Source organism: Leopardus geoffroyi, chromosome X, assembly GCF_018350155.1.
Source record: "Leopardus geoffroyi isolate Oge1 chromosome X, O.geoffroyi_Oge1_pat1.0, whole genome shotgun sequence".
Lineage (NCBI taxonomy): Eukaryota > Metazoa > Chordata > Mammalia > Carnivora > Felidae > Leopardus > Leopardus geoffroyi.
Window position 1 is genome coordinate 38,497,843 of NC_059343.1, and position 23,300 is coordinate 38,521,142.

Consider the following 23,300-nt stretch of genomic DNA (forward strand, 5'->3'; position numbering starts at 1 on the left):
TCGAGAGTTCGAGCCCCACATCGGCCTCTGTGCTGACAGCTCAGAGCCTGGAGCCTGCTTCCGATTCTGTGTCTCCCTCTCTCTCTCCCCCTCTGCTGCTCACACTCTGTGTCCTCTCTCTGTCTCAAAAATAAACATTAAAAAAAATTAAAGTATTACCTGTGCATATGCTACATTTCTAAAGATAAACAACTTAAAGTTTTAGTAGTTGTTCCTTACGGGAGGATATGCCAGGACACATACCATAGGAGGGACATTTTTATTGTTTTTGTAAATTTTACTTTTAAGTTTTACAGATTCACTTCTGTAATTTTTTATTTTTTATTTTATTTTATTTTTTTTTAAAACATTAAAAAAATTTTTTTTTCAACGTTTATTTATTTTTGGGACAGAGAGAGACAGAGCATGAACGGGGGAGGGGCAGAGAGAGAGGGAGACACAGAATCGGAAACAGGCTCCAGGCTCTGAGCCATCAGCCCAGAGCCTGACGCGGGGCTCGAACTCACGGACCGCGAGATCGTGACCTGGCTGAAGTCGGACGCTTAACCGACTGCGCCACCCAGGCGCCCCTGTAATTTTTTATTTTTAAAAAATGCTTATTTATTTTGAGACAGAGGAGGGGAGAACGTGAATGAAGGAGGGGCAGAGAGAAAGGCAGACAGAATCTCAAGCAGGCTCCATGATATCAGGGCAGAGCCCGATGTGGGGCTCGATCTCATGAACCACGAGATCATGGTCTGAGCCAAGTCAGACGCTCAAATTGCCTTAATTTAATATAGTAGAATCTCAACACAAGTGACAGGCTGCCTGGAAATTTTCAGAATCTTATTTTGGTGAATGGCTCTATAAACTCATACTTTAAAAAACTGTATTAGAAAGTAATAACTACTTCTTTTCTTTTCTTTTTTATTTTAGAGAGACAGAGGGCATGGGGGAGAGGTGGCAGAGGGAGAGTGAGAATCCCAAGCAGGTTCCACGATCAGTATGGAGCCTGATGCGGGGCTCGATCCCATGACCCTGGGATCATGACTTGAGCTGAAATCGAAAGTCAGACACTCAACTGACTGAGCCACCCACGTGCCCCAGTATTAACTATTTTCACAAGATTTTGTGGCAGGACAAAGCAAAACTTTACATATTAAATTATAAGAAGAGTCACATTCCAAGGGACGTGAATTCCATGAGTTTGCGCCAATATGTTTTATTTGATAGAATTGTACTCAGAACCTGGACTAATGTTTTATACCCAGCATTCTAATAAAACCAGTTCCATACAAATACATGTCTTTGCACCAAGTTTCCCGGACCTTCTCCTGATAATACTCACCCTTTTTCCTCCAGAAGGGCTCTTTATAATAAACTATGCATTTGATGACTGATCCCAAAGGCACGCGAGTGATCAGCTGGTTTCTCATCATGGGCAGAGGGGGATCGAAATGGATCTTCATGCCCAGAATAGGAGGAATAGCACTAATCACATACTTAGCCTGAAAGAAAAACGTGGTTAAACAGAGTTCGTGGGTTGTTTTTTTTTTTTTTTCCTAATGTTTCTCCTTTATTTTACCCTTGGCCCCCTTTGAGTATCTTCTCTTTTTTTCCCCCCCAAAGGTTTTATTTTTAAGTAACCTCTACACCTGACATGGGGCTCAAACCCACAGCCCCGAGATCAAGAGTCACATGCTCCACTGACTGAGCCAGCCAGGTGTCCCTCGAGTGTCTGCTTAACAGAAAAACTGGAAGAATCATGTTAAAACCAAAATTAGCCCTTATTGTTCTCTAGTTCGAACCTTCCAATGACTTTCCATCACACCTGGAGTCAAAGCCAAGTCTCCCACACTCACCTCCAAGGCCATGCATGAAATGAACTCCTGTTACAGCTCTGATCTCCTATTAATCTTCCCCTCACTCCTTTGATTCTGCCACTTGACCACTTGCTGTTCCTTCATCGTGCCAGGCTCACTTCTACCTCAGGGCCTTTGCACTGGCTGTTCCATCTACTTGGAACACTCTTTCCTCAGAGAGCCACAGGGCTCAACCTCTCATTTTATTATCACCTTATGACCTTATTTAAAATTGCATGACCAATCCCCTCACCCTACCTTCTGACACACCTTCTTCTCCTTGCTGATTGATCTTTTTGCCATAGTACTTACCACTATGTGCCACACTTTGTATCTTAACCACATATTTGATTATGCCCTTTCTTCTTCACTAGAATGTAAGCCACATGAGGGCAGAGAATTTTATTTTTGTTCCCTGTTCTATTCCCAGTTCCTAGAATAATGCCAGACACATAGAAGGCACTTGATATTTATTAAATAAATATTTTCTTTGGTGTCTACTTAAATAGGAGCCCAATACAGAGGGTTGAATATGATTTTGTAACTCTGCCCTCTCCTCCAATATTCTGGTTCTCTTTTCCCTTCTTTCACACCCTTTTGGCAAAGGGAATGTCTGTAAAGTCTGGAATATTCTTGGCTTTATTTAAGCTTTGGTTATCAATGGGACTCTGGCCACTTCCCATAGTTAAGGGCTCTTGGTTACCTCATACACCTCCTGGTTTAGGGTCTCCACAAGGACATTTTCTCCTGTCTGGTCAATGTGGGTCACAGGCCTCTCCAGCTTCACTTGGTCCCCAAGGAGGTCCATTATCCGCTCACTCACTTGACCAGATCCGCCCACAAATTTCCTCTCCTGCAGAGAAAAGGGGACTCAAGAGATGGGTAGGAAATATAGGAATGGGTTTCAATTATTAAGTTGCTAGATTTTCTCATACATCTCTATGCGACACACGAAAGGTTGCATTTTGCTGTTGCCAATAGTGTCTTCTTTAAACAATTTTTTTAAATGTTTATTTATTCTTGAGAGAGAGACAGAGAGACAGAGAGAGAGCGCGTGCACGAGCAGGGGAGGGGCAGAGAGAGAGGGAGACACAGAATCAGAAGCAGGCTCCAACTCATGAACGTGGGGCTCCAACTCATGAATCGCGACATCATGACCTGAGCTGAAGTCGGACACTCAACCGACTGAGCCACCCAGGCGCCCCCCGCCAACAGCGTCTTTGGTCATTGTTTTCTAACTAGTGATTGCCGGCTTTGGACAAAATTACAGGCCTTCTAACAAGGTGACTGTTTTTTGTGGATTCCCAGGCTTCACCCTCTGCTGGACATCCTCAGCCTGGCCCCCATGTACCCACCTGTCCGGCCGCTGCCCCTGCCTCGTGTCCCACCTGCATCGTTCTGTTGGGTGGCCAGGTCTGGTGAAGTTCCAGTCGCAGCTGGGCCACTGCTTGCCTGAGTGCACTTAAGCCTGTTTTTCCCTTCCTTGCTTCTCAGGCTGAGAACCTCCCTGGCCCAGCTACCCCCAGGCCACCTGACTCTCTGTTGCAGGCTACCGATCTCATCCTGGGTCAGGTGCCTGTTGCTTCTGAATGTTCTGCGTGGCTGTGGGCACAGTTGAGCTGAAATTTTCAGTTCAGTCATTTGTTTAAAATTTTATCTAAATCCAAGTTAACATAGAGTGTAATAATGATCTCAGTCGGGAGTAGCATTGAGTGACTCATCACTGACATACAACACCCAGTGCTCATCCCAACAGGTGCCCTCCTCAATACCCCTCACCCATTTAGCCCATCCCCCCACCCACAGCCCCTCCAGCAACCCTCAGTTTGTTCTCTGCGTCTCAGAGTGTCTTATGGTTTGCGGTTCAGTTGAGTTTTTAAAAGATTATTTCAAATAGGTCTGAGACGAAGGAAAAGGAGAAGGACAAAGTGATAGAGGAAATGGACTCAGAGAAGAAGGAGGGGGAGGAGGGGAAGAGGCGGAGGTGGGGGGGAGAATGAGGAAGGGGAAAGAAGGAAATTGACCACCAAGCAGATTATGTAAGATCTCTAATTCACTTCCTACTGGGCCTAGCACAGGGCTTCACACAATGCTGGCGCTCAGGAAGCAAGGAATGAATGAATGAATGCATGCATGAGTGAATGAATTTTGTGTGGTATGTGTGTTTGAGATTGAAAGTGCATTTCTGACTGCAAAAGTATGTAGAGAGGTAAGCCTAAACTTAAAACCACATTGGCTGCTGGGCTCTCATGCTGTGTACTGAACAGGCTGTCCCTTAACCAAAGCCACTCGGAGCTGCCATCGTGAAGTTTCCAACGTCCGCGAGCCCGCCTCCTGCTTCATCCATCGTGAATACCATTCATTCATGATACCAATCTTTTATTTAGGCATGGTGGTTTTCTGCTGGAATGGTGGGGGAATGGATGGGTACCTGCCCTCCATTGGTTGTTGAGATGATCCTGGTCGTGCCCCCACACTGCTTCACATACCACAGGAACCAGAGAGCAGAGACCTCGTGGGTCTCCGCAGTGACACACAGGTTCACAAAGAGAGTGGCAAGCTGCTTGGCAGATCTGCTCAGGAAGAAACAAGAGCACAATGAGCAAACGTGGGAGGGCATCTTCTTCATACTCTGGAAATTATTCAGGCAATAAACTTACTTGGCTAACTGTAGCGCAGTTTGGCTGTGTTGTCACTAGAAATCGTCACTAGAGTCCAGTATTATAAAACATGACATCAGAGAGCTTGGGGGAAGGAGGTTTATTTTCCCCTTACCCCAAACGGCTTACTGAGACTCAGCTTGTATTCCATTTGGGGTGCTATCATGATTTCTGTCCATATACCAGCTCCTCTTCCCGTGGTCTCCATCTCAGTGAAAGGCAACATCATTCACCCAACTGCTAAGGCCAACACTCTAGAAACCAACCCTGATTCCTCTCTTTCCGTCACTCGCCCCCCAATCCACTCAATCAGGAAGTCACGTTGTCACTCGCTACACCACTCCACCTTCACCACTACCAATTTAGCATCCTCTCTTGCCAGGAGTACTGTAATTATTTCTTCTAGACTGGTCTCTCCACCTCCACTCATCATTACCTGGTGCCCATTCACGACACTCAAAGCCAGAAGCTTTTTACCCACTCCCCACTGTGGTGTTCCTTCTGTAGTGTAAATCAAGTCATGTCCTTCTCCTGTTTTAAACCCTCCAATGGCATCCTATCGAAACCAGAATAGAATTTGGATCTTTCCCCTTTGCCTGCAAAGCCCTAAGTGACCTAGCCCGGGCCTCCTTTTTCTACCTTGTTCTGTACCCTCTCTACTTCTTTTTTATTTTAACATTTGTTGAGAGAGAGAGAGAGAGAGAGAGAGAGAGAGAGAGAGAGAGAGAAAATGAGAATCTTAAGCAGGTTCCACACTCAGGGAAGAGCCTGACGTGGGGGTTCAATCCCATGACCCTGGGATCATGACTTGGGCTGAAATCAAGAGTTGGATGCTCAACTGACTGAACCACTCATGTGTCCCCCCTCTCCACTTCTTCTAATGTCTCCTCAGAAAGATGAACTCTTCTGGGTCCATGAAGATGAACACCAGCTCCCACATATCCAGAACCCCGGCATTCTCTATCACTTTACCATTGTATGGTGTCTTTAGAACCCTTTTTGCTGTCTTAAATTAAATTTCACTGTGTTCTATTGACATTATAATGTGTCCCCCATTATAATATCAATCGATGGGAACAAGAATCTTAATAAAATAGTGTCTGGTGCATAGTAAGCACTCAACAATTACTTGTTGGATGACTGAATGCATGAACAGTTATCAGTTAAACATTATTTTAAAATTACCAAGAATGTGCAAAGGATATGCTAGGGTGCTGTCCCAACCACAGAAATAGTCGCGATTATTTATTCAGTTATTTTAGTGTCTCATGGAAGATAAGCTCAAAGGATGGATAAGGGGAAAAAAGCAATTAACAGAGCATAGAGAGGTGAACTTTTGCTCTGGGCTGGCAGTTCAATAGTGGAAGGTTATATCGTATCTGGAGGCATACCAGAAAGTGAAGGATCTCATGTAACTCCAACGACTCAGTTATGGCTAACACTTTCTTCTTTAAAAATTTTTGAAGTGTGTATTTATTTTTGAGAGAGAGAGAGAGAGAGAGACAGAGCATAAGTGAGGCGGGGGTGGGGAGGGGTGGAGGTGCAGAGAGAGAGGGAGACACAGAATCCGAAGCAAGGCTCCAGGCTCTGAGCTGTGTCAGCACAGAGCCCGATGCGCGGCTCGAACGCGTGAATGGCGAGATCGTGACCTGAGCTGAAGTCGGACGCTCAACCGACTGAGCCACCCAGGCGCCCCTATCTAACACTTCCTAAAATCCACTAGTACAGATGTGTACTCTGAGACATCTTTAATAAGAATCAATCCCCCTTTTGGCTTTGACAGAAAGCGTGCATGATGTTACTCTGCTTATATCTGAGGCAGAGCTTGGCACCTGGTAGCGTTGACAGTGGGTGGACAGAGGGAGACAATCCCAAGAACCGATGTGAGGTTCAAACCCACGAACTGTGAGATCGTGACTTGAGCTGAATGCTCAACCGACCGAGCCACCCAGGCACCCCCCTACTCCCTGGTTTTCAAACCTGTTGCACTGAAACGTCGTAACAACTCTATAAGACAGCAATTTGCTCCCAGGTTACAAGCCTGAAAACCGCATCTCAGAGAGGCTAGTAAATATGTCTTACAAGGTGCACCAAACGGTATGACTTCACACCAGATCGTACCTGCTTCAAACCTCATGCTTTTAAGGCCTCGAAATGTTTTATGATGAGCTGACAGTCCCATTAGCCTGAAACTAGTACAATAATCTATGTTGAAGCGGCTTAAAGTTAGTTTCCTAAGATTCCTCATGATAACCGAAGGGAGGGCGATTGTTGACCCAGGCTTTCTTTGCAAAGGCAATTTGTGGCATGTGTGTAAAGCAAACACCCCGACATTAGTTTGAAATATTACTTGAGGGGCGCCTGGGTGGCTCAGTCGGTTGAGGGTCTGACTGTTGATTTTGGCTCAGGTCATGATCTCGCGGTTGGTGAGTTTGAGCCCCGCGTGGGGTTCTGCACTGACAGGGCGGAGACTGCTTGGGATTTTCTCTCTCTCTGCCCCTCCCCAGCTCGTGCTCTCTCTGTCTCTGTCTCTCTCGAAATAAACAAATAAACTTAAAAAAAATATATTACTTCAAAGTGAAAACATTCTTTGCTGTCTCCCCATGTCCTATTTATTTTGTTCCTTGACTTGTAAGTGAACTTGGGGGGCATGAGGTAAGGGGAGTAATAAATAACTAAAATTTAGCAGTGGCCCAGCTAGACGGCCAAGATTAAACACAAAAATACTGCTGCGATTCTAGTTATTATTGTTGCCAACTGGGTGGGAGACAAATAATCCTGGTTTGAAATGGAGGGAGATCTAAAAGTAATTCTCTTTGGAGGGCCAGGCCATTCCTAATCCTTTATTTGATTTGCTCTGGGAGCTTTAGTGAGAAAAGAAATGAGAAGAACAGGTCAAGGAAGCTTGTGCAATAATATTTTCATGTTCTTTGCCCTGTTGACTTTTTAGAAGATAAATGTGATTATATTTTTCTACATGAAAAATACATACACATTATATAAAATTTGGAAAATTCATAAAATAAGAAGGTGAGGGAATGAGTATCTTCCATATTTCTGCCCCCCAAAAGGTAATCACTGGTTTCATTTTGGGACTTTTTTTTAGTTTACAGGCTTTGGAAAGTGTATTTACATAACCTTGACCACACTGTAAATTTAACTTGTTTCTGAAAAGTACTTTTTTTTTTGAAAAACACTTTTTAAATGGTAATAACTGGAAGACCGATCAACATTATTCTTGGAACATATAACTGTGCTTTAGTTTGAGTAACAATAGGTTGGATATTTGGGGGATTATCTCCTTTAAAACAAGAAAATGATACCACGTAGATCTTGCCTAGAAAAATTTAAAAATTACCTTGTGTTCATATAATCTTAGTATCTCAGAGTGTTTTATTTTGTCAACCAACAACCTAGAATATTCACGAATGGGGGGTTTAGGCCAAGGCCTATGGTAGAAAAAGTCAGATCTCTATAATCCCAAAGAAATACAATGCGTGCCTTCTTCAAGGAGCTTCAAAGCTCTCTTGGAAAAGAAAAAACCTTACTGACTTTATGAAAAGCGTTTTGTAATGGAAGTTATAAAATAAATGCAGATAATTAAATCCTCACTATATTTTGAAAATCTAATGTATAGAATTTAAAATATTGAAATTGCACTACAATGAAAATAAGTTGTATTGCAAACTGCATTCTCAAAAAAACGTGGTAAATAGCTTAAGCGTTTAAAAAGATATCATTGGGGCGCCTGGGTGGCTCAGTCAGTTGAGCGTCCGACTTCAGCTCAGGTCACGATCTCGAGGTTTGTGAGTTCGAGCCCCACGTTGGGCTCTGTGCTGACAGCTCGGAGCCTGGAGCCTGCTTCAGATTCGGTGCCTCCCTCTCTCTCTGCCCCACCCCCACGTGTGCTCTGTCTCTGTCTCTCAAAGATAAATAAATGTAAAAAAAAATTTTTTTTAAAGATATCGTTAATAATAGGCATTGATTTCATGATAATGAAAGGATTTTACTATTCCAGAATTGGTTGTTTTCAAAGGCTGAAAATATCGGAGAAGCACAAAGATGTTTCGAACAGAATATTATATAATAATAAAAATTATGAAAAACTGGAGGTGACCACAATGTCCATCAGGAAGATAACGGATAAATGCACGATGGCACCTGATTTCCATGGAATATTCTGCAATCATAATATATGGTAGTTAATGAGGCATTTTTAATGACATGGATCAATGTTTGCACTGTAGTATTAAGTATTAAAAACATTTTGATGGATGTCCATTGCTTTTGCATTACATATATAGTTTCCTCTTTAAAAATGAGATCATATATGTGTTTAATATTATAAAGTTTTTCCAAGCCATTAAATATTTTTCCACGACATGATTAAAAAAATGTTTTGTGTGCGTGCATGCGCGCAAGGGGGAGGGACAGAGGAGGAGAGAGAGAATCCCAAGTGGACTCCACACCATTGGTGCAGAACCGGACACAGGACACAAACCCATGGACTCCGAGATCATAACCTGAACTGAAATCAAGAGTTGTTACACTTAACCCACTGAGCCACCCAGGAGCCCCTACAACATGATTTTAAAAGACCAGAGTATTCTAGTTTTTGGGTGCCCCATTATTAATTTAACCAATCTTTTGTTTTGGGAACATATAAATTTTCCCTTTTAAAATTAATGCTTTGAATCTCCTTCTTTTTCCCCTTCTCCCTGTATGCCTTTCTCCTGCTCTTCTTTTCTCTGTCCTTCTTTTTTTTTTTTTTTAATTTTTTTTAATGTTTTTATTTATTTTTGAGACAGAGAGAGACAGAGCATGAGTGGGGGTGGGGCAGAGAGAGAGGGACACACAGAATCCAAAGCAGGCTCCAGGCTCTGAGCTGTCAGCACAGAGCCCGACTCGGGGCTTGAACTCACGGACTGTGAGATCATGACCCGAGCTGAAGTCGGACGCTTAACCGACTGAGCCACCCAGGCGCCCCCTCTGTCCTTTAAGCTAAACTCTACAAAGCTGAATTTCTCTATCAAGAAGCATATAAATGTTATGTCTCTTGCTTCCATATCTTAGATTCAGATATTCCTACAAACTTGTTCTCATTTTCAGTTATCAGTGTCCAGCTCCCCTCCCCAATGCCTAAAAAATGAAGACATCAGGGGTGCCTGGGTGGCTCAGTCTTGAGCGTCTGACTTTTGGTTTCAGCAAGTTTGTGAGTTCAAGCCCCGCGTTGGGCTCTCTGCTGTCAGCACGGAGCCTGCTCGGGATCCTCTGTCTCGCTCTCTCTCTACCCTTGCCCTGCTCACTCTCTCTCTCAAAAACAAATAAACATTAAAAAAAAAAAATGAAGATATCAACCCCAGAACCAAACATATTCTCAACTGATGCAGTTTAGCATGGGAGGACAGTCTCCCTGAACATGGCTTCTGTATCTCTCACTTTGTTTTTTTACAAATTCACCATGTGCTTCGATCCTTAGAACCCCTTCCTTTTTTCCTGGGGTTGGAGAGCAGGGAGGCCTCTCCATGTTGCCTGTCTATATCGCCTCCACAATTTGTACCCAGTTCCCAGCTCTGCCAACCAGAATGGAAATGTCTGAGTCCTGAATACTTGCTTTCAATGCTACATGTTTTTCAATAAAGGGGGCCGGGGGGGGGGGCAGTTAGTCCAGGCCTGCATGTTTTAAGTTTTTCAATTTTTTGATGTTTATTTATTTTTGAGAGAACAGCAGAGCGTGAGTGGGGGAGGGGCAGAGAGAGGGGGAGACACAGAATCCGAAGCAGGCTCCAGGCTCCGAGCTGTCAGCACAGAGCCTGATGCGGGGCTCGAACTCCTGAACGGTGAGATCATGACAGGAGCTGAAGTCGGGCGCTTAACCGACTAGAGCCACCCAGGCAAGGCACCCCTGTTCTTTTTTTGTTAAGTTTATTATTTATTTTGAGAGAGACAGGGATAGTGTGAGTAGGGGAAGGGCAGAGAGAGAGGGAGAGAGAGAATCCCAAGCAGGCACCGCACTGTCAGCACAGAGCCCGACGTGGGGTTTGAACCCACAAAACCGCCAGATCATGACCCGAGCCGAAACCAAGAGTCGGGCGCTCAACCGACTGAGCCACCCAGGTGCCCCATAAGTTGTTCTACATAAAGATGGTGGCACATTCTGGTCTGTTCTGAGGACTTTGGGGGGGGGTAATACCCCCTCTGTGATGCATAGCTATTCTAAAGATGTCTAGACATCTTTAGGACCGAAGCCACTTCCAAGATTTCTCAGCATTCCATGGGGCCAAATGGTGTGGTTTTAGACACAAAGCAGTTCCAGAGCCATTGAATGGTGCCGCTAAATAAACCTGAAAGACGATCGGAGTAAATGCCTGCATGGGGAGTCTTACTCTGTCCAGCAGATCTTGTCTAGCAGCTCCTTCATGGTCATGTGGTCCCACTCCTCTGCAAGGGGTGCCTTCCAGGGGGCATCACTGGGGATCTACACTCAGGTAAGGGTTCGGGGGGGGGGGGAACACAAATGTAATTTTCCATTTTAAATAGCTCTCTCAATAGTATTAAAAACTCTACCTTGAAGAAGGAAAACGTAAGATTTCCAAAGTCTCCCAGTAAGGATTTTTACTGCCCAACCGAAGCGGTTTGTGTAGCGTTCCTATTATCGGTCTACACCACCGGATCCATATTTAATTTCCGGTAACACTCCCCGCACAATCAGAGGAGGCTACGTTGAAATCGGGCCACTTGCAAAAGTCGATGACCAAGTTACTCCTTTAGAGGCGGCATTCATAAATTTAGCTCTTTAACCAGGACCAGACAGGCATACTAAGTCACACCTAAACTGGAGTTGCAGGTCAAGCTCCGTGTGTGTCAAAAGACCTTAGGAGTCTTATTCTGCTATGTCCTGAGGACTTTCTAAATTAGAAACGTCCTGCCAGGAAGGCTGAGTGCTATATCGTCTTCTCCCCCCCTCACCGGTGATACACAGACAGCACTCTGGTGGACGTCTTACTCGTTTAGAGGGTAGAAACAGGTTCATTCGCCCATTTCGTAAATCTGCACGGAGATACCTTCTGTACGAAGCCATACACTAGGCATTGCTGATACATAATCCCTTCCTTCTCTTAAGGACTAAGCGTATGAAAAATACAAATGCAGTCAAAGAAGCTTTAGTGAGCTTTACCTCTCGTCCCATGTCATCCATCGTCCTCCAAAGGTTGTTATGATCTAGGTACACAATTGGGTTCCACACAGGTGGGAAGGGGCCCCTGAAGGGGTATGATTTGCCCTGTGAGATATAAGGTATTTTTAAAAGGAAACATTCACTATAATGTAAAAATACTCAAATTCCTTGTCAATTTGTGACATACACTTAAGCGTTTTAATTCCTTGTGTCCTTAGAACCCTACTTAGCTTTTCAGCATAGAAATTTCCAGCTCAATTCTCTGTTACCTAAATAAATTTGGTGCCAACCCCCCCCCAAAAAAAAAACAATAAAAAGGTTTCTCTCTGAAATTAGAACCCCTACCACGAAAAATTTAAATGCCCGTACATTAGTGGGGTTACCAAAAGTTATCTCATTTGCCAGTGATACTTGCAAATACTTCAGAGTGATGGGACCCTATGGGTCTGGAGGATCAGAAAATTACAACTATAAATGTTACACAAGGTAGAAGAAGATGAAAAACCGATTGTAGGGATGTAAGCATATGTAGGAAGAGCCATAAGACAGAGCTCAGCAAGCTTTTCCAAGCAATCATAGGTGCTAGGTCAACAAGGAGTTCCCAGAGGAATTTCAAGGTCAAAGCAGAAAGAAGAGACAATTCAGAGGCACCTGGGTGGTTGAGTTGGTTAATCTTCCAATTCGTGATTTTGGCTCAGGTCATGATCTCGGGGTCATGGGATTGAGCCCCTTGTCAGGCTCCATGCTAAGTGTGGAGCCTGCTTGAGATTCTCTCTCTCTCTCTCTCTCTCTCTCTCTCTCCCTCCCTCCACCTGCTCCCCACCCCCTCTAAAATTAAAAAAAAAAATAAGAAAGAAGAGACAATTTCTTTTTTCTTTTAAGGTTTATTTTTGAGACAGAGCGTGAGTGGGGGAAGGGCAGAGACAGAGGGAGACACAGAATCCCAAGCAGGCTCCAGGCTCTGAGCTGTCAGCACAGAGCCTGACGCGGGGCTTGAACCCACAAACCATGAGATCATGACCTGAGCTGAAGGAGGACGCTTAACTGACTGGGACAGCCAGGCACCGCCCCCCCCCTCAAAGTCTACTGATTTCAATGTTAATCTCACCTAAAAATACCTCCATGGAAACATCTAGGATAGTGTTTGACCAAATATTGGTATTGTGGCCAGCCAAGTTAACACATTAACCATCACACTTTTTAATTAACTTTATTAAGGTATAATTTACATACAATGCAACCATTTTAAATGTACAATTTGGGGAGTTTTGACACATGTATGCACCCATGTCACTACCACCATGATCAAGATAGAAAACATTCCCATCACCCCATAGAAAGTTCTCCTTTGTCCCTTGCCAGTCAATTCCTGCCCCTCGCTTTCTTTATTGTCACACAAAACAAAATAGTAACTTTATTTTTTTAAATGTTTTGTTTATTTTTGAGAGAGAGAGAGAGAGACAGATCACGAGTAGGGGAGGGGCAGGGAGAGAGGGAGACACAGAATCTGAGGCAGACTTCAACCTCTAATCTGTCAGCACAGAGCCTGACACGGGGCTTGAACCCACGAACTGCGAGATCATGACCTGAACCAAGTCAGAAGCTTAGCTGCCTGGGCCTCTGGAGGCGTCCCCAAAATAGTAACTTTAATTTGTGGTCACACAACCGTTACTTCTGGTTTGTTACGTTTACATCTCTTCTTTCAGTTTTTAAAAAATATTTATTTTTGAGAGAGAAAGAAGGAGAGAGGGGGGAGAGAGGCAGAGAGAGAGGATCTGAAGCGGGCTCTGAGCGGTCAGCCCAGAGCCCGACATGGGGCTCGAACTCCCAAACTGCAAGATCGTGACCCGAGCCGAAGTTGGATGCTTAACTGACTGAGCCACGCAGGTGCTCCTTCTTTCAGTTCTACTGAGATATAATTGACATATAACTCTGTGGAAGTTTAAAATGTACAGCCTCATGACTTGATTTACAGATGCTATGAAGTGATTACATAGTTTAGTTAACACCTATCGCCTTAAGACAAAACTGGGTTTTTCCTTGTGATGAGAACTACTCTCTTGCAAAGCGCCCTTCTCATCACCTCATTCAGAAGCACATGACTTACCACTGATGATACTAATCTTGATCCCTTGGTTAAGGGTGGCTCCTGTCCGCTTTCTCCACTGTAAACTTACCATTTTCCCCTTTCCGTGCTCTGTCCTTTGGAAGAGAGTCGCTAATTTCAGTCCAACCTCAAGAGGAGATAGGAGAGGGGGGGCGCTCCCGGGTGGCTCAGTCAGTTAAGCGTCTGACATGGCTCAGGTCATGATCTCACGGCTCTTGAGTTCAAGCCCCGCGTCGGGCTCTGTGCTGACGGCTCGGAGCCTGGAGCCTGTTTCAGATTCTGTGTCTCCCTCTCTCTCTGCCCCTCCCCCGTTCATGCTCTGTCTCCCTCTGTCTCAAAAATAAGTAAACGCTAAAAAAAATTAAAATTCTTCTCTAAGGAAGATTTGTCTCTTTCCCCCTTGTTATTTGTTCAATCACCTATTTGCATCACTATGGACTCATATATTTACTTCATACTCTGGATTGTAATCTAATACTGCATTATTTATTTTGTTGTTCAAATTGTTCCACTCGTGTCCACAGGGAGCTCATTCAGGCTGGCTCTTGTGTCCCTTGCAATGACCCCATCTTTTTCTTTCTTGAGCACTTCCTTGACTTCTGGCACTGGAAGATTCTCCGGCCTCTTCTTCTATTAACTCTGCCTCAGCCCTACGATCTGCTGTTTTTTTCAAGGAGACTTCATTCCTTTTAGCAAAAGAATGATATTTAGAAGCAACTCCTGGGGGGTGCCTGAGTGGCTCAGTTGGTTGAGTGTCCAACTCTTGATTTTGGCTCAGGTCATGATTCCTGGGTCATGGGCTTGAGCCCTTCATAGGACTCATGCTGTGCGTGAAGCCTGCCTGGGATTCTCTCTCTCTCTCTCTCTCTCTCTCTCTCTCTCTCTCTCTCTCCTTCTGCCCTCTCCCCTGCTCGTGCTCTCTCTCTAAAATAAAGTTAAAAATTAAAAAAAAAAAAAAGTAGTGGGGTGCCCAGATGGCTCGGTCAGTTAAGTGTCCAACTTTGGCTCGGGTCACGATCTCACGGTTTGTGAGTTCGAGCCCCACGTCAGGCTCTGTGCGGACGGTTCAGAGCCGGGAGCCTGCTTCAGATCCTGTGTCTCCCTCTTCTCTCTGTCCCTTCCCCGCTCATGCTCTGTCTCTCTCTCACTCTCTCTCAAAAATAAGTAAACATTAAAAAAAATTAAAAAACAAAAAGGAAGCAGCTTCTGGCTACTCCAGGTATGCTGACTTAAAAAAAAAAAAACAGCTTTATTGGGATACAATTCTTCTACCATATCATACAATTTACATGCTGACTTTTTAAAACCTCTCCTTATGCCTGTATCAGTGTTCAGCACACAGAACATAGTGGAGATCTGTGACCGACCCACGGGATCACTCTCCACAAAGGACGCCTGAGTCCCCATTCCGGCTTTGCCTTTTCCTGAGTTGATTGACACAGAGCAAGTGAGTTGCTTAATCTCCTTGGGCCCCAGATGGCAACCTTTCCAACTCAACATCTGTTGGCCGCATCACCTTCCTCCAGGAAGTATGCCCAGATTACCTTAAACGGCTGGGTTAGGGGGCCTTTTCAGTGTCCCAGAGCTCTCCGTTTACCATTCATCTGCCACTGTCTCCACTGCACCAGCTTCGTGTATTTCTCATTCTGTGTCACCCCCTGGGATCTCAGCTGTAAGAGCATGGGCTCTGCAGTTGGCCTACCTCGGTCAAGTGATGGGTCTGTCTGCCAGTCACCAGCTGTGTTAAGTTGCTTAGCCTCTCTGGGCCTCAGTCTAGCCGTGTGTAAAACGGAACGACAGCAGCTTCCTCACAGATGTGCTGGGACAATGAAGTGAGTTGAGCCACGTAAGTCACTTTGGACGGTGGTTGGCACGCGGGAGGTTCTCGATAAATGTTGTGTTGCTATTGCTGCAGCTGCTACTGTCGTGATCCTAACCTTCGCATGCCTGGGGACTGCTGCGATGGACAGGTGAGTTCATCTCAGCAGTATGACCTTGAACTGGTTATTTGCTCGACACCCAACGTCCTCAACTCCCACAATGATCGTTTGTACTTAGGTTTTTTTTCTTAGTCCTTTTGGGCTGCCATAACAAAGTACCATAGATATTTCTCTCCCACGGTTCTGGAGGCTGGGAAGCCCAAGATCAAGGTGCTGGCAGCTTTAGTGTCTGGTGGGGGCCGCTTCACGGTTTATAGATGGCGGTCTTCTTGCTGTGTCCTCCCATGGCAGAAGAGACAAGGGATCTATCTCCCTGGGGTCTCATAATTTTATAAGGGCACTGAGCTCATTCGGGAGGGCTCCAGCTCAGGACCCAGTCACTCCCAAAGGCCCCATCTCCTCATGCTTTCGCATTGTGGGTCAGGATTTCAACATGTGAATTTGGGGGAGCCACATTCAGTGTAGAGCAGATTTTTTTTTCTTAATTTTTTTTTCAACGTTTATTTATTTTTGGGACAGAGAGAGACAGAGCATGAACGGGGGAGGGGCAGAGAGAGAGGGAGACACAGAATCGGAAACAGGCTCCAGGCTCCGAGCCATCAGCCCAGAGCCTGACGCGGGGCTCGAACTCCTGGACCGCGAGATCGTGACCTGGCTGAAGTCGGACGCTTAACCGACTGCACCACCCAGGCGCCCCTAGAGCAGATTTCTTAACACTATTATTAACTTCCTACTATTTTCTTTTAATTTTTTTAGTGTTTTTTTTTTTTTTTTTTTTTTTTTTTGAGAGAGAGAGAGAGAGAGTGCGAGCAGAGGAGGGGCAGAGAGAGGAGGAGACACAGAATCTGAAGCAGGTTCCAGGCTCTGAATTGTCAGCACAGAATCTGATGTGGGGCTCGAACCCACGAACCATGAGATCGTGACCTGAGCTGAAGTCAGACACTTAACCAACTGAGCCACCCAGGCGCCCCAACCTTCTTCTTTTCAAGTCTGCCACTGAGCCCAGACCTACTCTGGCCGTTGCCAATTCCTGCCAGGAGAGGGGTGCCAGCCCCTGACCCCCTTCCCACCATGCGCACAAGGTACTTAAAGAAAGAGGGTGAGGGACGGAACTTCAGTATTCAAGAAGCAAGTCAGGCTACCTACCAGGGGCAGAGTGCATCCAAGACTGGGAAACAAAGACATCTCCCTAGACTCCTCAGTGTGGCCGAAGGGGATCGGAAACTCTACCCTCACCCAAAAGGTGTTCTTCACCTTTCCCCAGGGCAAGCGCCATGAGTCAGAATAGAGTTCTCAGATTTTAAAAAAATATTTATTTTTGAGCACGCGAGCAGGGGATGGGCAGAAAGAGAGAAGGAGACCAAATCCTAAGCAGGCTCCAGGCTCTGAGCTGTCAGCGCAGAGCCCGACGCGGAGCTCAAACCCATGAACCGCAAGATTGTGACCTGAGCTGAAGTCGGACGCTTAATCGACTGAGCTCCCCAGGCGTCTCTAGAGTTCTCAGACTTTGAAACAACTGTCTTTATGTTCCTAGGAGCAGCCCTGGACATCAGCAGCCCCGCGCTGGTGATTTCTGGCAGAACCAAAGTGTTGCTGAAGACAAACACACACACAAAACCCCCAGAGAGCTCAACTGTTTGGCTGAGTACTATTTTCTTTCCCTCCATCTTGGTCCTAAGGGTTTTTTGGTGGTGGTGGTTTTTTCTTCCCATGGAAGGGGTGACTGTTCCATCTGCTTGTGGCTTTATCTCTTTCTGTCACAGTCACAAGTGTGTGTAGCGGGGAATGGATGGGAAATGTCTGGCAAATCATCATGAGCCATCCACCAGCCAGTAAGTATATATTGGTGACTAATATCAAAATCCCTGCGATACAAATTGAAAAATTTTTTTAGGTTTATTTATTTATTTAAAAAATTGTTTTCGTTAAAAAACATTTTTTTAATGTTTGTTTATTTTTAAGAGACAGAAACAGAGCACGAGTCGGGGAGGGACAGAGGGAGGGAGACACAGAATCCGAAGCAGTCTTCAGGCTCCGAGCTGTCAGCACAGAGCCCGACGCGGGGCTCGAACTCACAAACCACGAGATCATGACCTGAGCCGAAGTCGGACACCCCACCGACTGAGCCACCCAGGAGCCCCTGTTTATTTTTTTTGACAGAGAAAGAAAGAGAGAGAACAAGCTGAGGAGGGCAGAGAGAAAGGGAGAGAGAACCCCAAGCAGGCTCCGCACCGTTAGCAGACAGCCCAACACGGGGCTTGATCTCACGAACCGTGAGATCGTGACCTGAGCTGAAATCAGGAGTTGGACGTTTAACCGACTGAGCCACCCAGGCGCCCCACCCCGTGATACAAATTAGGTAAGCATTGTAGCAAGCACCATGAGGAAGGATTTGAGACCAAGGCACGTTGTCTTACGGGCTTTCTAGAAGAAACAGTGGAGCGAAGTGAGCGGCAAACACATGGTACAGAGCAGTCCAAGCTCTTTGGGGGTCACTTCATGCAGGATGAGCGCTCGTGGAGAGGTAAGACAGGGGTGAAAGGCATACATCTTGCTGGTGGGGGGAAGGTGAATCCCAGGAACCATGCTTGATGTGACACATCATAGGTATGTGTATATGTGTGTGTGTTCTACTACAGGAATTTTAGATGACAAAGAAAATAAAGAAACCGTAGGTATTCCTGAAATCCCACCAAGCGGAAATCTATAGTGGGTATGAACATTTCAGCTATGTTTCTTGCATTCTTTCATGTATTTTCACAATTCTACACTTGAGGCCCTACCATCCACACAATTATCGCCCTGCTAGTGTCCAGTCAATACCGTATCCTCAACACTTCCCATGTCATTTACGTACCCGAGAAGCATACTTCCCTTGATGATTATGTAACATTCCACACCACGCAGAGACCAGGATTTTCTCAAACTGTGATCCAAGGACCCCCTCAGGCTCCCTAAAGTACATTCAGAGAGTCTGTGAGGGTCTCCCTTTTCCAAGCACATGTGAAGGAAGACTTCCTTTATTTATTTCAACCCAAACAACACACTGCAACGGACTGAATGCCAACACAGATACGAGAATCCAGCTCTCGGCTGTCAAGCAGACGTGAAAAAGATAGGCAGAACGTAAATCGATGCCACTCAGGCATTTTTTTTGTTTTAGAAACTATTCATTTCATACAAATATGTTATATCAGACAGTAATTGGGTTATCGTTATTTTCGGTGAATTAATATTCAAACAATCCTCAATTTTAATTTCTAACATAGTAAAGATAGACAGAGTCACATGGGCAAAAGCTACTTGAAGTTCTTCATGTTTAGGAAGGTAAAAGTTTGGGAGCACCTGGGTGGCTCAGTCGGTTGGGCGTTCGACTCCGGCTCAGGTCATAATCTCGCAGTTTGTGGGTTTGAGCCCCACATCGGGCTCTGTGCTGACAGCTCGGAGCCCGGAGCCTGCTTCGGATTCTGTGCCTCCTTCTCTCTCTGCCCCTCCCCCACTCACTTTGTGTCTCTCTGTCTCTCAAAAATAAACATTAAAAAAATTTTTTAAAGAATGTAAAAGTTTGAAGAGCACTGCAAGGGACACAGGATGGCTTTTAAGAGGCCAACACAACTGACTTAAATGGACTCTTGAAACTTGATAGCTGTGTGACTACAGGCTAGTCGCTTGACATTTATGTTCTCTTAACTGTAGATTTGGAATAATGGCACCCATCTCACAGGGGCTTTATAGGCATTAAGTAAGTTTATACATAGCAAACAAAATGTGCTCATTAAACAGATGTTGCTGATGGCTTTGTGATCATGATAAATGTCCCGTCATTTACACAACCACCCACCTCTTACCCATACATCCACATCCATCTTTTTGATTAACCTCCTTTGGATAAATTCTTAGAATCGAAAAGTCTTGGCATGAAGACTTTTTACTTGGTTCTAAAAGATATATATATATATATATATATATATATATATATATATATATAACATTCCACCCAAGAAAAATTGAAAACACATTTTCCTCAAGTACACACAGAAGAATCCCCCAGTTAAATCACATAAAAAGAGACATAACAAATATTATAAATTTAAGAAGACTGAAACCATACCAAGTACATTTTCCAACCACAAAAACTAAAGACCGACAATAAAACAGAGCTGGAAAATTGACAATGTAAATATTAAATATTTAATATGTAAATATTAAGCAGCACACTATTGCACAAGCAACAGGTCAAATAAGAAATCAAATGGTAAATCAAAATATGCCTCAAAACAAAAGAAAAAGAAAACACAATATTCCAAGCAGATGTTAAGTGAAATTTATGCCATCAGTGCTTGTGTTAAGAAAAACAGTTCAGAGGCGCCTGGGTGGCTCAGTCGGTTAAGGGTCTGAGTCCTGATTTCGGCTCAGGTCATGATCTCACTGCTCCTGAGTTTGAGCCCCGAGTCCGGCTCCGTGCTGATAGTGTACAGCCTGCTTGGGATTCTCTTTCTCCCTTTCTCTGCCCCTCCCTTGCTCTCTCTCTCTCTCTCTCAAAATAAATAAATGAGCATTATAAAAAAAAAAAAGCAACTGACCTAATGATCACGTGACCCTATTTTGTAGTCTGTGAGCCTCAGCCAACTCAGGAAAGACATCTGAAATCTACCTTCTGGATTCCCCACCTACCAAAGCAGGTGAGAAGCTCTCAGAAACAAGCTGGCTTAGCGACACCACATCACTAATATCACTCTCAATGCTCCAGATGTCCTGCTCTTGTTGTCTGGAGGCAAAGACCCTGCATCCTGATTTCTGTCCCATCAGGGAAGTCCCTCTGCCATTTTATTCCCAGCACTGACCTCAGTCTCAGCCAGTAGGAACAGGTGGCCTGGCTCTTCTTAGATCCAGCTCCTTGAGACTGACCTTTTCCTCTCAGGGGGTTTTCTCTGCTGTTCATGGGAATCTTGCCCTCCTTCCCTGCGGGGAGCCAGAGAAGGCCACCCAGCCCTCCAGAACTCAGTCACTTTTATAGCTATCGGCAAGGACTATGCTTAGGCCATAAACAAATTTGGAGGACCAAGCTTTACTTTCAGTCTATACTTCCAGTTTGGAAGAAAAGAAACGGATTCTTGCCCATGGGGGAGAGAGGAAGGAAGTCCTATAAGCTTTACTTAGCAAATGGTTTTCTTCCTCTGTTCATGAGCTCACATTGATTTTTTTTATGTTTATTTTTGAGGCGGGGGGGGGTGGGGGTGGGGCAGAGAGACAGAGAGAGAGAGAGAGAGAGAGACACAGAATCCGAAGCAGGCTCCAGGCTCCGAGCTGTCAGCACAGAGCCCAACGTGGGGTTTGAACCCACAAACCGTGAGATCATGACCTGAGCCGAAGTCGGACGCTTAACTGACTGGGCCACCCAGGTGCCCCTTTGAGTTCACATTTCTAAGCACCGTGAGCTGGCATTGACACTGTCTTCTGATTACATCACCACATGGGAAAGCTGGAGGGAGCGGGTAGACAATGGCAAGGTCTTTGGAACCAGCCAGCAGCACGATAGCACGCGAAAGGCCTGGAACCGTCCATGCAGGGAGAAATGGAGGTGGTGATGGCTAAGATATTAAGCAAAACCCTGCAGGAATAATGATAACAAACAGTAAGACAACAGCTAACACGGAGTGTGTACCCTGTTCAGGCCTTGTTCTCTTGGGCACTTTGCCTGTACGGACTCATTAATTTTCACAACAACCCTTTCAGAAGGAGAGGCTGAGGCAGATGAAATCATGACCATTTGCTCAAGGTCTCATATTGCTCAAGGTCTCATAAGTAATAAGCAGCAGCAGGATATAAATTCAGACATTCAAAGGCCACTACTCTTGATCATGAAGCTTCCCAGCCTCTTAATTATAATTATTAAACACCACAGGGCTAACAGTTTTCATTAAAGTATTTAATTTAATGCTCACAACAACTCCATGCGTAAGCTGCTTATTGTAGGTTTCATTTTACAAATGCGTTCTGAAGCACAGAGAGGTTGAGTAATTTGTTCAAGGTCACACAGCTTGCATGCAGTGGGAACAGAATTTAACCTCGGGTTGGTGTATTCAGGGCTCAAGCTCTTACTTAGGTCTCTGCTCTATGAGCCTCTGCTCAGTTCACTTAAAGAAGGTCTCTGGAAGGCCAGTTCGATCCCGTAACCACTTGAGATTTTTTTCTTTTTTGATTAAAACTTTTTTTATTAAAAAAATTGTTAATTAATTTATTTCTATATTTAAACTTTTGGTTATTTACTTATTTTTATTTATTTTATTTTTTTATTTTTTAAATGCTTATTTACTTTTGAGAGACAGCACAGAGCCCAACGCGGGGCTGGAACCCAGGAACCGTGAGATCATGACCTGAGCCGAAGTCAGGCACTTAACCGACTGAGCCACCCAGGTGCCCCTGATTGCAATTTTTTTTTTTTTTTTTTTTTTAAATTTTTTTTTTTTTTTCAACGTTTATTTATTTTGGGGACAGAGAGAGACACAGCATGAACGGGGGAGGGGCAGAGAGAGAGGGAGACACAGAATCGGAAACAGGCTCCAGGCTCTGAGCCATCAGCCCAGAGCCTGACGCGGGGCTCGAACTCCCGGACCGCGAGATCGTGACCTGGCTGAAGTCGGACGCTTAACCGACTGCGCCACCCAGGCGCCCCCCCTGATTGCAATTTTAATAAGGTGGTCAAGGAAGACCTCGCTGAGAAGGTGACATTTGCGGGAAAAGATAAAAGAGGACAGAGAACCGTGGGACTCTCTGGGAGGGCAGGGAACAGTGTCCTGAGATGGACGGATTCCTGAACTTCAGAAGGGAAAGGAAGGAGGCCAGCTCCACCCCATCCCTGCTACTGGGATGCGCCCTCGCTCCCTGGAACGAATCCAGGCACCTGAGTCTGTTTCTGGAGGTGACTGCCGAGGAGATGGCCTCTGTGCTCTGGTCAGGGAGACAAGTTTCCCCGATCTTAGCAGCCCGTCGTCACCCCTGTGTTACTGCCGCTTCTTCCCTCGAAGATTCGTTGCTTTCTGATCTCCGTCGGTGCAAAGCTTAAACTACTTTCTATGCCCAGCACAAGACAGGTTCTTCTAGAAGCCTTCCAAAATTCACCTCACCCCCAATCAGTGCACTAAACATAGAGTTCACCCATTTTGAGCCCCTACTGTGTTGGCCAGCACCTGTCCACTTTGTTATCTGGATAGCATTCTCTAGGTGTTCCGAGTGGGTATCTCTTCTCTTTCCGGTCCCTTCAGGAAAGGAATCAATCATCTGCATGCTCCCATAACGCTTAAGAGCGTTATAGATTCAATCAGTGTTTGACGAGCTTTGGATGATTGGATGGAGGAACGGACGGATAGACGGGCGACTGGAAATTGAATGTTTGTGTCCTTCCCACACCGCTCGTATGTTGAAACCTAACCTCCCGTGTGACAGTTTTTAGGAGAGGGGCCCTGAGTGTTTTCTGAACACGATCAAAATTAATTTCTCCTGAAAAACATAAAGTGTGGGGCGCCTGGGTGGCTCAGTCGGTTAAGCGGCCGACTTCGGCTCAGGTCATGATCT

At 45.1% G+C, this 23,300-nt stretch overlaps 1 protein-coding gene across 1 annotated transcript in view; it reads right to left on the reverse strand.

Annotated features, from left to right (window-relative positions):
• The window catches only part of MAOB (monoamine oxidase B), a 118,809-nt gene that overhangs the window by 20,594 nt on the left and 74,915 nt on the right, over positions 1 to 23,300 (reverse strand). The window contains exons 4-8 of the mRNA XM_045470595.1: positions 11,679 to 11,783; positions 10,888 to 10,979; positions 4,273 to 4,414; positions 2,545 to 2,694; positions 1,328 to 1,487 (exon numbers count right to left, since the gene is read on the reverse strand). Coding sequence (XP_045326551.1) covers positions 1,328 to 1,487; positions 2,545 to 2,694; positions 4,273 to 4,414; positions 10,888 to 10,979; positions 11,679 to 11,783 — 649 coding nt within the window. The remainder of the gene's footprint in view (positions 1 to 1,327; positions 1,488 to 2,544; positions 2,695 to 4,272; positions 4,415 to 10,887; positions 10,980 to 11,678; positions 11,784 to 23,300) is intronic.